The sequence below is a fragment of the Lethenteron reissneri genome, chromosome 8 (genome assembly GCF_015708825.2).
Source record: "Lethenteron reissneri isolate LAM-NWPU_2019-01 chromosome 8, ASM1570882v1, whole genome shotgun sequence".
Lineage (NCBI taxonomy): Eukaryota > Metazoa > Chordata > Hyperoartia > Petromyzontiformes > Petromyzontidae > Lethenteron > Lethenteron reissneri.
The window spans coordinates 3,317,813-3,334,536 of NC_083786.1; the positions used below are offsets into that span (position 1 = coordinate 3,317,813).

General features: G+C 46.7%; 1 protein-coding gene across 1 annotated transcript in view; it reads right to left on the reverse strand.

The window, feature by feature from the left end:
* Positions 1–16,724, reverse strand: part of LOC133360020 (estrogen-related receptor gamma-like) — a 305,356-nt gene that overhangs the window by 82,107 nt on the left and 206,525 nt on the right. Inside the window, 1 exon segment of the mRNA XM_061578583.1 lies at positions 7,558–7,683. Within this exon segment, the coding sequence (XP_061434567.1) occupies positions 7,558–7,683 (126 nt within the window).

Genomic DNA, 16,724 nt, shown 5'->3' on the forward strand with positions numbered 1-16,724 from the left:
GTGTTTAGAAGTCAATGCCCTGTTAGCAATTTTATCCACAGCCAATTATTACTCGCTGGCCACAGGAACCACAACATCGACACCAAACAAGCCAGCCCAGTGGCAAACGCAGTGGCCGTTACGCTACCAAGTCGCTTGGCACACACGCATTCTTTCTGTGTGCCGTATACACACACAAAAATACACACACAGAGATATTCTCCATAGCCCATATCGACTGTCGGGCTGTCCTTGTTTCGCACACATGAGCAACAGAATTAATATTTTTTTTGCACAACCATTAGCAGCCCTGACGGAGTGGCAGCCTAATGTTGTACGCAACACGAGATGCAAAGCGAGTGCCGAGCCGTCTCTCTCGATTCGGCTCAGGGCGGTTTGGCTGGTGCGACAGAACAACCGCGTATCCACTCGCGTGTGCGCTCGCAGAGACAATGAGTCCCCTTTTAGCCCGCGGAGACCGTTGGCGCAAAGGGGGCGGGTGGCGTGGCCAACAACCGCACCTGGCCACCGCCGTCTCCCCGAGTGGGGGCGTTGAAACACGAGGCACCGACGCACGCGCGCGCCCAGAGGTCCTCAGCTTGGCCTCGTCGGCTGCGGGGGGCCAAATGTCGCTCGCGAGCATCTATCAGGCCCTGCCGTTGAGCGCGCACGTTGAGTGAAGCGAATGCACGCGTTCAGAATGCACTTCTCTGCATTTTCGGTGATACTTTGTTATCGGACTGGCACAATACCATACCATGCACTGCTGCAACTAGGCCTCCCTGTGCCGTGTCAGTCAAGAGGATTGTTTGACCCATACTGGACCACGTTGGCAGCCCCGTGTGGTGAAGGGGTGGTACCGCCGATTTGCACGGTTGGCTACGTACGGTCCAGAAGAAGTCCAACATCGACACAGAGCCACTAACCGCGGCCGTGGTGGTGGGGAATCGAACTCAGGATGCTCACCACTCTTTCACCACTTCCCGCATCGTTGCACGTATATAAGGGGTTATTTTTCAATAGATCAGAGGTTTAGTATTCCCAGCCCTAAATGCAAATAGAAATCTAATCATTAATCATTAAAGGATTAAATACTGCCCACTGCCTATTCAATCAGATTGGAATCAGGGAAGGGGAGCTTAAAGCAATAATTTATTTCTCTCCTTTCAAAGATGGCTAATTGTGGAGCAGTCGATGAAAATAACACGCTCCTGCCATGGAAATGTGGAATTTCCATCACGGTTCTCAGGATCACCGATGTGAGAATGAGTGCCACCTAAATTGTATCTTAAAATAATTCCTATGGCCCTTTACCCGAGGCGCTTTACACAGAATGAGCAACGGTACACACGGATGTGACGGTGGAGATGAGGTGAACGAAATTGATAAAGAGAAAGCAATCGGGGCAAATCTGTTCTGTGTGAATTCGGTAAAAGCGCGAAATCGATGGCAGTGAATGATGATGAATTGAATGACTGGGGAGTGGTGTCCGAGCAGGGAGACTCGTTGACTTTCGACTTCACTAAACTTAATTTTAAAGTTCCACTTGATAAATGTGAACATGCAAATTGTGGCAAATGGCACCACCAAGTTGCGTCGCCCCATGTTCACGTTGTGCTCAAAATCATGACGAGGACATCAAATTTAAAAGCGCCACAAACAGGATCGCTCAAAACTCCGGTGGCAAAGAGGTGAGCCAGTGGCATTTGAAGCTTCGTGTGCTAAGGGTGAACAGAAACATTGATCATGAGTGCATCCGTCACAGCTGTTAGTAAGAGTGGCAGTGTGACACACGTCCATGTGTGCGTGTGTGGAGCGGTGGTGCAGTGGTTAGCGCACTGCGCTACGAACCCGGCGATCCGAATTCGATTCTCGCTCACGTCCAACAGCAGCGACGGTTATCTGAACCAGTTATGGGCCTCCCGTAGATTGACTCAGCCATAATTGAGTACCTGGTATGCGTTGTGTAAACAACCACTAAGGAAGACAAAGGCGGCTGGGCATGGTGCTGGCCACCCACCCCCACGTGTGCTGTGCTGGCTTTCATAGGTGCTCGCAAATAGCACCTGCCCTATAAGTCTGTTCAGGCCACACGGGGGATCTTTGTCTCCTTGATTAACACAATGACCACGTAAAAATTCTCAATTCCAAGCGCTAAACCTAACAATGCAAATTTTAACTGCATCCTCCTGAAATTGATTCAACTTAAGAGGTGTAATATTTCAAGTGTATTTATTGGTAGATTAGTGTTCGGTGCGTGCACCAGTTGAGCCACCAGTTGAGTCAACGGTTTTATTTCGTTACCAAAGGAGTAAAGGTGAAGCTCTGTAATGTGTTGCTCGCACTACTGCTTGCAAAAGGTCCTCCTCTACAGAGATCTATAAAGAGTGTCCTCTGGCTTACTCCTTCCCCAATTGGCCAGATGTTTTGGAAGAGGTGCGAGTGCCCACACTTTACCCCACCACAAGATGGTACCTGCCAATCAAATGACTGCAGTGTACCAATTCAAGAAACTTGCAGCATTGTTTCAACTGCTGGGCTGGGGGGGAAAGGATGGAACCGGTTGATCTCTAGATTTGCAAGTCTGGCAGTCACCTGAGTGTTTCTATGTGGACAGCAAAGGGCATCTCCTGGTGTAGCATGGGCCTAAAGGAGGATCATGTGATACCATTTACATTTCACGACACAATACATCCCTGTGTAAACGGAAAATAGCACATTTTATGACAATCGTTAAATGTAAAAAATAGATTGTCACCACACAAGAACAAAAAATGATAGATAGTGAAGCCTTAAAAGCAACAAAGATGTCAATTTCAGCCACGTAAACAACGCTCACACAATGACAGGTATAGGACCTTGCATTCTTTTTGGTGGGCCTACTCTTACACACTCAAGCAAGCATCCTTCCAGGGCTAATGAAATAAGAGTACACTGCGAGACATAACTTTGTGGGATGCTGTACAAAATAACATCCCACACGGTGGGATGGCTAGGAGATGTTAACTACCTCGCCTGGTGTACAGGAGGTCGTGGGTTCGATCCCTACCCTGACTCCTGTATATATGGAGTTTGCGTGTTCTCCCCATGGTCACGTGGATTTTTCTCGGGGTCCTCCGATTTTTTCCCTCCACATTTAAAATCAACATGCATTGAGAGTATTTGGCTGATAGAAATTTCCAAACGACGAGCCACTTCGTCGGGCTATCATTTGCGGCCAGGTCGCTTTTGAAAAATACCTATATAGCTCAGTGGGCATTACCTGGTGAAAAAATAAAAAAGTAGTTTCAATACTTCTAGATTTGAAGCTTTCGTGACTGCAAGGATTCATATTCTTGGGTTTTTTCCAGTAACATCACGTGATTTTACCGAAAAACCCAAGAATATAGTTTCAGTACTTTTAACGATTCCATCACCCGCATCGTTGCGTGAGGCGGGCCTTCTCTAGGAGCCGTCCGGTGGGCCCTGGCCACGCCAGTCATTGGGGTTGGTGCCGTCTGAACAGTTGCGTGGGAGACCCGGTTACTCGCTGCACCTCCATCATTGTGAACGTCCTTGCTGCGAGCACCGCTTACGATGGGCCACTTCGCTGCTCGTTGGAGCAAGGGGTCACCGCAAGGTTACCACTTTATCCACTGGCACAGCCAAGCAAGTGCTGGCGGGGGGGGGTCATGTGTACGGGTCGTTATTTCGCTGGTTATTTTTCGTGTCAAACCGGCTGCGATACGCGGGCCTCACAATAGTTTGACGTCTGCATCTATTTCGGGATCAAGCATCGCCAGGAGTGTGACGGATGACATGTTCATCGCGCGGTGTCATTCACTCCCACTTGTGAAATTGCCAAACTGCCAAAAACCGCGGCATTGGCAGCACGGCTCGGCTCGGCTTCGGCAACAGAAAAAACAAGAACCTGGCGCCTCCCTGAGCTGCATCGGGCTGGTTCGGCACGGACCCGGTACGGGTCGGTTGGACAGAGTGAAAACAGAAGGGGTATTTGTGCCAAATTTTGTAACGCGATAGAGAATGTTCCTTTTTTGCGTCCGATTGCCCGGCAAAAGCATGCCGACATCTCCAGTGCCTTGAACGGAGCAAATCACAAAGGCAATGATTTTCGGTAGTTTCCTCAAGGTTCGACGGCTGGCCTCTTAACTTTGCTTTTCGGATCACACGCTGGGTAGACAGAGGGACTGAAAGATGTTTGGGAGAGTGGTGGGGGTGGGGTCATAACACAAACAAACTCTCAAATGACTCCATAACACAGATTTTTTTGGGTTAGATCGCGCAAATATATCAATGTGTCGTTAAACCCGCCACCGCCCAACAGCCAATTAGCAAGGTTTGTCACGTAAACAGAACATGCCCATTCGTTGCTCGTACAGCCACACCGGTTGTGAGTTGGAGAGCCAAGCCACAACTGACTCCCAAATGACTTTCACCAACGTGCGCCTTGACCGGGAATCGAACGCTGCGCCCTTTTTAGATCGCGTGCCCAGCGCATTAGCCTTTAACACCTAGACAGCTGAGGGCTCACACCAGAAGGGCACGTGTAAAGTGGCACGGGGGGGGCGGGGAGAAGTGGTTTATTGCCGAATGCATTTTTCAAGCGTTAACACTCGCCCAGTGGCCCCGGCCCTTAAGCCCAGCCCCCCCCGTCCCATCCCTCGGTGGCATTTTAACCATCCTTATGACATTTAAAGCTTCCATTTCTCTCCTTCAGCCCCAGCCCCATCCGTCAAGGTAATTTATGCAGACCTGCAGGCACGCCGTGTCTTTACCGATCCGCCTCATTGAAGTCTTCACCGCGCTAACAGACGAAATTCATGAGCCATCAGAAATACACGCGCGTTAGGGAAAATGTTACTCACGGCACGCTGTTGACCGCTCCCACCCCCCCCTCCCTCCATCTCTCTCAACTCGCCGGGCCCCTCTACTCATGAACGGCGTCCAAGCACCAGGCAATGGGTACAATGAAGCGGACGGGACAAGTTGGCGGCCCCTTCCCAGACTGGACGGGATAAGTTGGCGGCCCCTTCCCAGACTGGATGGGACCATTTGGGGACCGATTCCCAGACTGGATGAGACAATTTGACGACCACTTCCCAAACTAGACAGGACAAGTTGGCGGCCCCTTCCCAGACTGGATGGGACCATTTGGGGACCGATTCCCAGACTGGATGGGGCAATTTGGTGGCCCCTTCCCAGACTGGATGGGGCAATTTGGTGGCCCCTTCCCAAACTGGATGGGGCAATTTGGTGGCACCTTCCCAGACTGGATGGGGCAATTTGACGACCACTTCCCAGACTGGATGGGGCAATTTGGTGGCACCTTCCCAGACTGGATGGAGGCAATTTAACGACCACTTCCCAGACTGGATGGGACAATTTGGTGGTCCCTTCCCAGACTGGATGGGACAATTTGACGACCACTTCCCAGACTGGATGGGACAATTTGATGGCACCTTCCCAGACTGGATGGGGCAATTTGATGGCACCTTCCCAGACTGGATGGGACAATTTGACAGCACCTTCCCAGACTGGATGGGGCAATTTGACGACCACTTCCCAGACTGGATGGGACAATTTGATGGCACCTTCCCAGACTGGATGGGACAATTTGATGGCACCTTCCCAGACTGGATGGGGCAATTTGACGACCACTTCCCAGACTGGATGGGACAATTTGACAGCACCTTCCCAGACTGGATGAGATAATTTGACGGCACCTTCCCAGACTGGATGGGACAATTTGGTGGCACCTTCCCAGACTGGATGGGACAATTTGGTGGCACCTTCCCAGACTGGATGGGACAATTTGACGACCACTTCCAAGACTGGATGGGACAATTTGACGGACCACTTCCCAGACTGGATGGGACAATTTGACGGCCACTTCCCAGACTGGATGGGACAATTTGACGACCACTTCCCAGACTGGATGAGACAATTTGACGGCCCCTTCCCAGACTGGATGGGACAATTTGACGGCCACTTCCCAGACTGGATGGGACAATTTGACGACCACTTCCCAGACTGGATGAGACAATTTGACGACCACTTCCAAGACTGGATGGGACAATTTGACGACTACTTCCCAGACTGGATGAGACAATTTGACGACCACTTCCCAGACTGGATGGGACAATTTTACGACCACTTCCCAGACTGGATGGGACAATTTGACGACCACTTCCCAGACTGGATGGGACAATTTGACGACCACTTCCAAGACTGGATGGGACAATTTGACGACCACTTCCCAGACTGGATGAGACAATTTGACGACTACTTCCCAGACTGGACGGGACAATTTGACGACCACTTCCCAGACTGGACGGGACAATTTGACGACCACTTCCCAGACTGGATGGGACAATTTGACGGCCACTTCCCAGACTGGATGGGACAATTTGACGGCCACTTCCCAGACTGGATGGGACAATTTGACGGCCACTTCCCAGACTGGATGGGACAATTTGACGGCCACTTCCCAGACTGGATGAGATAATTTGACGGCACCTTCCCAGACTGGATGGGACAATTTGGTGGCACCTTCCCAGACTGGATGGGACAATTTGGTGGCACCTTCCCAGACTGGATGGGACAATTTGACGACTACTTCCCAGACTGGACGGGACAATTTGACGACCACTTCCCAGACTGGACGGGACAATTTGACGTCCCATTCCCCGGCCAACTCTGTCGACCCGCATACTCGGCAAGTGTAAACACTGTCACGCGATGTAATGTCGCCGATTATATATATATTGATATATTGATATAATGTTTCTCTCTTTTGATGAGGCAATGTTGTTGACGAGTGTGTTGACATGTTTTATTTTGTTTACTTTTACTTGACTTACTTCAAGAAATAAGCACGTAAAGTGTCCAAATTGCCAATGTTAGCAAAAAAAGTAGTACTGAAGCTACTTTTTTTTTACTTTATCAGGTAAGGCCCACAGAGCTATACAGCTCTTTTTTCAGAAGCGACCTGGCCGCAAATGATAGATAATCGAAGTGGCTTGTCATTTGGATCGTTTTTTATAACAGTCAAATTACTCCAAATGCATGTTGATAATAATGTGGAGGGAGAAACTGGAGGGCCCGGTGAAAAATCCACACAACCACAGGCAGAACTTCCAAACTCCGAAATATAGGGGCGTATACTTGGAATTTCTTGTTTGTTGTCCTTCATCCGCACCTCTGATTAGCATGGTTGGCTATGTACGAAGTTCTACATACATACAAAAACAAATATCCCTCGCATAGCTTTGACAGACTGTTGGGGCAAGTGCTGATAGCGAGCACCTATGAAGGTCGGCACGGCACACGAGGGGGTGGGTCGCCAGCACCACGCCCGGCTGCCTTTGTCTCCCCAGTGGCGATGTTTACACACCATACCAGGTACTCATTCAATGCTGAGTCGACCTAGGGGAGGCCCAGGACCGGTTCAGATTATAATCGTCCCCGGCGTTGATGACCGTGAGTGGGAATCGAACTCGGGTCGCCGGGTTCGTAGCGCAGCGCGCCAACCGCTACGCCGCCACTCCCCGACATACACGCACGTACGCACGCACGTACCCAGAGTGCCGTTGCAGGGCTTCTTGATGGGCTGCGTGAGCTGGGGGTTGAGGTAAGGGCTGTTCTCGGCGTCGATTCTCCTCTTGTACTTCTGACGCCCGCCACGCACCCTGTCCAGCCGCACACCTAGACAGGGGGGTGGGGAGGGCACCGCGACAGAGCTGGGAGTGAGAAGAAACCTCAGGGGATTCAGAACGCCACGTTTGCCCCGCGCCAATGTACCCCAACGTTGACGAGCACAATGCTGGCTTCAATACACTGTATCATCATCATAATAATGATGATGGGGATCATGCCGTAGTGTAAGGGACCTTCAACCCGGAGGTCACCAGTATCATCTCCAGGAGTGACAGTCAAAACATTGGACACATTTCTTGAAATCCCCTCAGCCTCTGTCCACCCAGCAGTAGAAACGGGTAACACCGAAGTTAGCTGGTCGGCAGGTCGCTTGGTGGGGTAACGTGTGGATAGTCTGACCTCTTCCGAGAGGTCTAGACAGCTTGGAAGAGTAGGCCAAATATGCTCTATAGATATCTGTCTAGTCGAGGCCTTACCGCCCTGCAATTAATTTCAGCCCTACACCTTAACCTTTATAACGAGTACATTGCTTAAAACGTAGACTTTCCCGACCAATATTCTCCACAACAGAGGATTTGGGTTAGATCGCTTAAATAAAAATGCGTCTTTAAACCCACCACCACCCGACACAGCCAATAAGTAAGGTTTGTCACGTAAACAAAATATGCCAATTTGTAACTAGTTCAGCACTCCGGTGTGTTGGAGAGTAAACCCACAGCATTTACAATGCGAGTACGACGTTTCGCCAGTAATTACTACAAGCCTCATCAGGCGACAGCCAGAGTTATGGAGAAATCGTCCTCCTTCAGCCTTGGATCTAGTGATAAAGTACAATGCTCTCTCCAACGTCTATCCATTTAAATCACCCCAAGGTCTCCCGTAGACCACGTGGCTTGTGTGTGGTCATCCTCCCTCTGAGCCCCTCCCCTCTCCCTCTGCCCCCTGTGAAAACAGACGCCGCTCCTCCTCCGTGTAGCTCACTGCTGCTCGCTCCTCCCTTCTCTCTCACTCTCTGCCCTCCCCTCTTATGGCACTCTCATCCCTGACATCTACGCCATGTCCTTGACGGTGTTCTCCTTCCCGTGATGTGCCACGGGTAAAAAATAAAGTTTTATAATGGAAATTCCAATAATAATTATAATATAAGCCAAACATGAAAGTGTCTTTCTAGATTTGAAGTTTTCGTGACTGCAAGGATCCATATTCTTGGTTCTTTCGGTAAAGTCATGTAGGTAAAGAAAATAAATTTTTTTTAAAGATAAATAAATTTAAATCGTGATTTAAATGTATTTTTTTTATCTTTTTTTTTCTTTACCTATGTGACTTTACCAAAAGAACCAAGAATATGAAAGTGTCTGTTTTCTCAAATGAGTGTGGAGTATTGCTCGACTCTCTGGGTGGCCCTGATTCATTTGTTAAGGTTGTACGTTTCTAAGTTTGGGATGTTTCCAAAGGACAACATCGACAACATCCATCGGACAACATCGTTGACCTGATTCAAAGTCAAGATTCTCATGAGTAGAGCCCTCTACCAACACGAAATAAAATACATTACATTCGTGTCCATGTGCTGGGTCAAAGAAGCATTCCACGATTCACATTGTATAACGTTTTTCACACTTTCTCTATTTGTAAGCTCTGTTTGACAGTCATCAATGCAACGTCACTCGGATTACACAATTAAAAATGATGGAATAAGCTCACCTCTGAAACAATCAATTCTTGGAATTAAAACGACTTAGCAGAAAGCCAAAGTCAGAAACGAGTTGAAGTGAATTTTCGATTTTAAGCTTCCGTGACTGCAGGGATTCATATTCTTGGTTCTTTCGGTAAAGTCACGTAGAAGGGAAAGAATAAAATAATAAAAAATAAAATAATAAAAGTCTCACGACGTTTCGATTGCAACACAAGCAATCATCATCAGGTGTGAAAACCACAGCAAGATAATTTGTATTTTATAGTTTAAATTTTATTATTTTATTATTTCCCTTCTACGTGACTTTACCGAAAGAACCAAGAATATGAGTTCAAGTGAGTTGCTTCTCCACCGTGCCTGAGGCAGTACTCACCACCACTGTATGCAGTTTCGGGCCAACGTGAAAATCCCACAAAATTGTTTTCTCATTTTATCAACCCCGGAGAGATGATGGTTCCAATTTGGTCACTGAGAGTGCCTGGTTTTGTTTTTTTCTATCATAAGAGCATTTATCTCAAGAAGTTGAATGCTAGAAACTATTGAAAGCAATGCACCAGCGATTGCTGAGATTCTGAGTTTGAATCCTTGGCTCCTACACGGAATGACAAGGACACACACACAAGTTGTCTTATATCATAATGTGAGGTCTCAACCCCTTGCTAACAGGTTTTATATGAAACCGATACAACATTAAATTTCGATTTAAAGCTTTCGTGACTGCAGGGATTCATCTTCTTGGTTCTTTCGGTAAAGTCACGTAGAATGGAAATAATAAAATAATACAAATAAAACAATAAAATCATTCTCACGACGTTTTGGCCACAACACAAGCAGCCGTCCTCAGGTGAAGACCAGGTCTGTCGGGGAGACAGCGTCTGAATGATGGCCTGGTCTTCATCTGAGGACGGCTGCTTGTGTTGTGGCCGAAACGTCGTGAGAATTATTTTATTATGTTTTATTTTCATTATTTTATTATTTCCCTTCTACGTGACTTTACCGAATGAACCAAGAAGACGATACAACATTTTCACACTCAAATAGGCCCAGACCAACTCTGAAGGCGTATTTAGCAGAGGCACAGAGTGAATTGTTGCTGGTTCCAGTGCTCTCTTACATATGTACAAAATAAACTTTGAGGGACACAAGACTAAGGCTTGTGATATCTCATATGGGTTGTGTGGGTTCGATGTCTTCTTGTAAACTATAATGAAATGCAGGTTGTACCATTTTTGGACTTGAAACGTTGAATAATTTGCTTAAATAGGTGAGATGTTATGAAAATGAGATGTATCATTGACAAAAGCAAGCAGTTGTTCGCTGCCTGACCCGGAGTGAAAAGTGAAACGGATCGTTCAGAGCAACGTTCGAAGAAATCCCCAACTCTGTCCGAGGACTTAATTAAACCAGAGTGAAATGGGTTAAGAATTGTGAAACATTTCACATTTCATTTTTTTTTCCTTGTGAACAGCTATAAAAAATATTACCGAATAATTAAATATGCAACTAACATTTTACACCTCATTAATTTAATACTGACCTTATGAGGAACCATCAGAGTGAATCAAAATATTACCATTTGGTTAGCGCAAAGTGTTGGTGGGAAGCGTTTTCCAACTCTTTTAGGATGACGAACAGACCATAAATTGCACGAGAAGAACATTTAAGAATATTTAATTGGAGATTTAACATTTTATACAAGTGTCAGCAGTAAGTGATTCATTGCGCTTATTACGAAAACAGGCGGATTGAACGTAACATTCATTGTAATTTTTATAATAAATATTAGTAAAGTAGCTGATATATTTGATGGAATGAAAATTAAGTTATAATGTGGGTCTTTATTTTAATTGTAACTCTACACTCGGTGTACACCGAGAATATATTCTCAATAGCTTTTGATACATCAAATTAATTTAGCATTTTTGCAATGATACCGTTTAAAAGAGTTAATAATATTTGACAGGACCAGGATAAATGCATTATAGATTTCTTAAGGTTGCATATTACCATCCTGACTCCACACCCTCCAGGGTCTATCATTGGTACCATTTTGTCAGCAACAGTTTTCCCATGCCATGGCTGGTTTGCACAGAGCATTGTGTGATTTCCACCACGGGCTTAGCGACCCCGATGGACATGATCTCCCGCTCGCACTTTTATTCCGAGCAGATAGCCACGCCGATTTGACGGTATAGCGTATGCCGTATAGATGACTTCCATAGGAATATGGAGTTTTGAACCACTGGCTCAGGGCAGCTAGCGAGAATGAAAACTTGCAATTACCCTAAAATCATCATCATCATCAAGAGTAGTCTGTTTAAGAAACTGTGCAAGGTGCAGCCCTTTGCACGTCAGTACTTTAGTACCAATATCAATTGTAAAAAATTATATTGGTATGCTCACTTCTGTAAACACCTATGCAATAAAAAAAAATATTCGGGGTAAGTATATACGTGCAGACTACGAGTTAGATAATGTTTTTTGCATAACAAAATTCAATAAAAATCGAGATAATAGTGGACAAGGCGCCCTTATACAATGGATCTCAGAGCGCCGTGCAGGTAAAGGAGGAAATTAAGTGAGAAGCAACCGGAGGAGAGTGACTAACGAGACAGACAGTGAACCAGAAATAGAGGCCATGCTAAACAGATGTGGTGGGGGTCTTCCACTACTGCGAGCTCCTGACCTCCAAGGGCTGGGAACTCACAGAGCCTGGACGCCTTACGGACGAAAGCCCCGTGGTGGTCACCCCAGAGTTCAAAACCTCGAGCGTGGTTACGCTGAGGAGGAGGTCAGGATTGGTGGCGTTCAGAAACAAACTAAACTCTACATGTAGATGCGAGAAAGTAAAAAAAAGAAAACACGCACGTGCATCGTTACATTTTGTGATAATTTCCTTCATTGTGAAGTTAGACTAAGGATTATTATCAATGTACTCAAACAAACGTTCGGTGGTGCCCCGTACCCTTTGAGGGCTCTTAGACCACGATGGAAATGCTTCACAAACACGTCGCAGCCATTCACAATGGCCTCGATCAGCAGTCAATCAGCACTGCGTTGCCACAACGCAAGTACCCTTATGCATTGAACCCCAAGAGATGATAGACGGCGTTGACCTCTGATCAACAAGTTCAGCATTGACACAAAACCCAGATGAAGTTTTACATTATTATAGCAGTCAAAACAGGGGGGGAGGGGGAGGGGGAAGTGCTACTAATGAGATCTTTTCTCCAACGTATGTGTGAAGTAACTTGTGAACTAACCTCATGCATAAATATGTTGGCTCACAACCGTGTGTGTTTGCAGTGTACGCGTATGTACATGTCACAAATGTTTTAATCTCACGTCTCTGTGAGGCTATAAACTCGAGAAATGTGACTTCGCCTCCCCATCCACTACCCCGCCTTCCCCACTCTCTCTCTCGCCGCTACTCTTTTACCCACTCTCTCTTTTATTCTTCTTACCCTCCCTTCTACCCCCCCCCTTCCATCTACTCCCTCTCGCCCCCCCCCCCCACTCCTTCCTTCCACCAGCCTCTTGAATGTAAGGATTCTCCTTGCATGGCCTCGTGTTTAATAACGCATGAATATGTCTTTGTGCCACTGTGGGTAATGCATGCCGCAATTACTGCATCATGTGACAGACACATGTCACAGAGTAGAAGTGAGTGTGAACAAAGTGCACTCGCGATTGCGGGGCGCACGTTAGCGCCGGCATGTTTTCATTATTAACCCCTGTTTTTCATTATTATGATTAAATTTCTCCGCTAATTACACCCCGGTTGAGTTATTGGCAGAAACTCACGGTGACATATCACATTGTGGAGCGGCCTAAAGGTCATAAATGCGGCTTGCTCTCTATTTGCCTTTTTAAGGCGTTTATCTTACCACAACACAGCCAACCACCAGACTTTACCGTAGGCAAGCGCAATGGTTCACCCCTCACCTATTTGCCAAATGAAGCCCGAACACACGGCAAGTGAAAAATCACCATCGAATTTTCAACAATAGTTTTTTTCCTCTTTGTGCAGTAAATTAATGACAGGCTCTCACCCGCTTCACGGCATTGTCTACCACTCTTGTCTCTGTCTCATCTGCACCACGTGACCTCTCTGTAACAAGTACTCTCATGGCCACTGTTGTTCTGATATCTACTTGCTACTTTTACTATTTTTTATTTTACCAGGTAAGGCCTACTGAGTTATGTCGCTCTTTTTTTCAGAAGTGACCTGGCTATCACAAACGATAGCTCAACGAAGTGGCTTATCATGCAGAAATGTCAAGCAGCCAAATGCTCCAAACGCGTGTTTAATAAGTGTGGAGGGAAAAACCCGAGGAGCCGGAGTAAAAGCCACACAACCACAGGGAGAACACGCAAACTCTAAATATACAGCAGGTGTCAGGGTCGGGATCGAACTCATGACCTCCTGCATACCAGGTGAGGTAGTTAACATCTCACGACCCACGACTGCGCCTGCGTGTCGACCCACTCGCAGCACTCTCCATCGCTTCATCTCGGCATGCGGATCGCGTTTTAGCTGCCGTACCAAGCCTAATGCCTCCTCCTCCTCCTCCTTGACATACCGTACATGCTACAAACTCTGGAGCTCATTAACCACCTCTTGTCTTCCGACCTGATTACAAATTGTGTTCGTGTTTTTTTTAAGGCTTCTGTCAATCGCTCGCCACTTGCAGATCTGCGTTTGCTGATGGGCTTAACCTGTCATGCCGTAAATCCATCTTGAGCACCCAACGGGGTTTAGTGGACAACGATCTCATGAAGGTCTGCTATGCCATCCGACTGCCACCAATGACAGAGGTTTTGGGCAAAGTTGCTCCATCATCATGCAAACACAATTCCAGCATTACAACTTTGGCCGTGCATTTTCCTACGTGAAGTTTTACAAGTCAGCCTTCCAAAACACATGGCTCTCGCAGAATACCTACTCTGAACATGGTTGATGAGAAGAGTGAGTGACTGCACTTGATTGCCAGTTGAATGTAATCATCGTCATACTAATTGTTTGGTCGATCCACTGCTGGATGAAGGATTTCCCAAGCTGACGTCGTCCCTCATGATACTGCGATGCAACAGTCCATCTAACAGCAGCGCACGGGCTGAGCCCATCACTCCACCTCGATCCATCTCCATGGTGGCAGCCCTGTCCTCCATGACGGGCATGTCCTCTCGGACACGTTAAATTCCTTGGCTGCCACTCAGTCATTCGTCTCGACCATTGGCCATTAGTCAATAATAAGTGGAAGCTGGTGTATAAGATATTTTATAGATGTGCACTACTGTAAAGCACCTAGGAGTTATTTTTTTTCTCCTTAAATTTACAAAAACGCTGGTAAACGTGTATTTACCATTCTTTGCTATTTGTAATTTGGCCAATATTTACCGATTCAGGCTATGCTTCTGCTATCATTTGAACCCAGTTAACACGTGCGTAACAGATGCCGTGAGACTATCTTATGTATTAATCATAGCTGCCATCACGTACGGCAAAGAAACGACAGTCGTGCCGTTCGAACGGATACCGCTTGTGCCCAAATGCTTGTGCTGTCAAGCTGCAATTCCTGAAACGTTCAAACACAAGATTCGAGTCAGGCGATTGTCCACTCACTAGCACACACCGGATCGGTGGGCCTTGATTAGTGTAACGCTGATAATTACAATTAGTGCACTGTTTTAAGGGCTCCAAGCCTGGCAAATTCAAGCAGAAACTGAGGTTCGGTTAGAGACCCGCTGGGGAGGGGGGGGATGAAGGAATTGATTGGCTAAAGGGATATGATCAGTTGAGAAGGTTCGAGAAGGCTCAGGATTGGTGTATAGATGATAGAGTCCCAGGATATCAGGGCTCACTCTGATCTGTGCTTCACGTGTTGTCCATCCCCCGCACCTCCTATTAGCACGGTTGGCTATGTACGGTGCAGAAGAAGTTCAACGTACATGCAGTACGTGCGTTGCCTCCTGTAACTAAACGGCTGAGTACTCCTTTGCATCTGGTGGTAAAAAACCAAAAAAACGTTTCCATGTCTCAATGGGCTCTCGCTTCATTATAAAGGTCATCGATCCATAAAAAAAACCATCCTGGCACAGCGCTTAGCGCACCGTGCTACGACCAAGGCAAACCACAGCTGACGTCACTGGCGAGTGGATGTCCGAGCCGGGGTCTGGGCGGCTACCTTTACCGACTCACACTGGACCGGCGGTGGTGACGTCACTGCCATTGTCGCACCTTCGGCTAGCACGGCAGGCTACGTACGCTGCGAAAGAAGTTCAACACACTGTACTGTACGCGAAATGTTATTAAATAACTCTCATGGCTAACATGGATTGGGGAGGCGTTCATCCAGCAGTAGATTGATAAAGGGCTCATTCTTATATATATATATTTAATATAACAGCAACTTTTGATTTAAAGCTTTCGTGACTGCAGGGATTCATATTCTTGATTCTTTCGGTAAAGTCACGTAGAAGGGAAATAATACATATAATACAAACATAAAACAATAAAAACATTTTTATTACAAATATAAAACAACAAGTTTTTTTTATTGTTTTATATTTGTATTATTTTATTATTTCCCTTCTACGTGACTTTACCGAAAGAACCAATAATATAACAGCAACTGTTTACTCGTGACAAAGGACCAGGAAAGAGAATGGGAAAAATAAAAAAAGGAATGGGAGATGGAGGAGAGAAAAGAAAGAATGGGGAACAGGGGGAATATTATGGAAAAGGAACAGAGAAACGGGACCAATGGGTCAGGTAAGATGGGGCGCTGCAGTGCACGAGATCTTAACTCCTTTGCCTGGTATACAGGAAGTCGTGAGTTCGATCCTGACCCTGACGACACCTGTATAGTTGGAGTTTTCATGTTCTCCCCGTGGTCGCGTGGATTTTCCTCTGGGTCCTCCGGTTTTTTTCCCCTCCACATTTAAAATGAACATGCGTCTTAGAGTATTTGGCTGCTAGAAATGCCCACGTGATAAGCCACCTCGTCGAGCCTATCATTTGTGGTGGCCAGGTCGCTTCTGAGAAAAAGAGCTCATACAGCTCAGTGGGGCCTCACCCGGCAAAACAAATCGAACGCGTGAAAGTGCGTTTAAGCTTTAAGATGAGGAAAGGGAGGAAGAGGCAATAGAAGGGCCTTGGTGCCGCAGCTGCACGGAGCGGTGTGTGTTTTCACAGGGGGCGGGGCGACGAGAGGGATTCAGAGTGGGGGCCACACAGAAGTCACGTGATTTATGGGAGGCTTGGGCTGCAAAAAAAGCTTCATAGCTTATCAGATTCCTCCGGTATAAATAAATATTCCGCTATAAAGAGATAATATATAAATATCTCTCAAGTGAGAGCCTGGGATTCAAACCTTTGCAGCGACTTGGC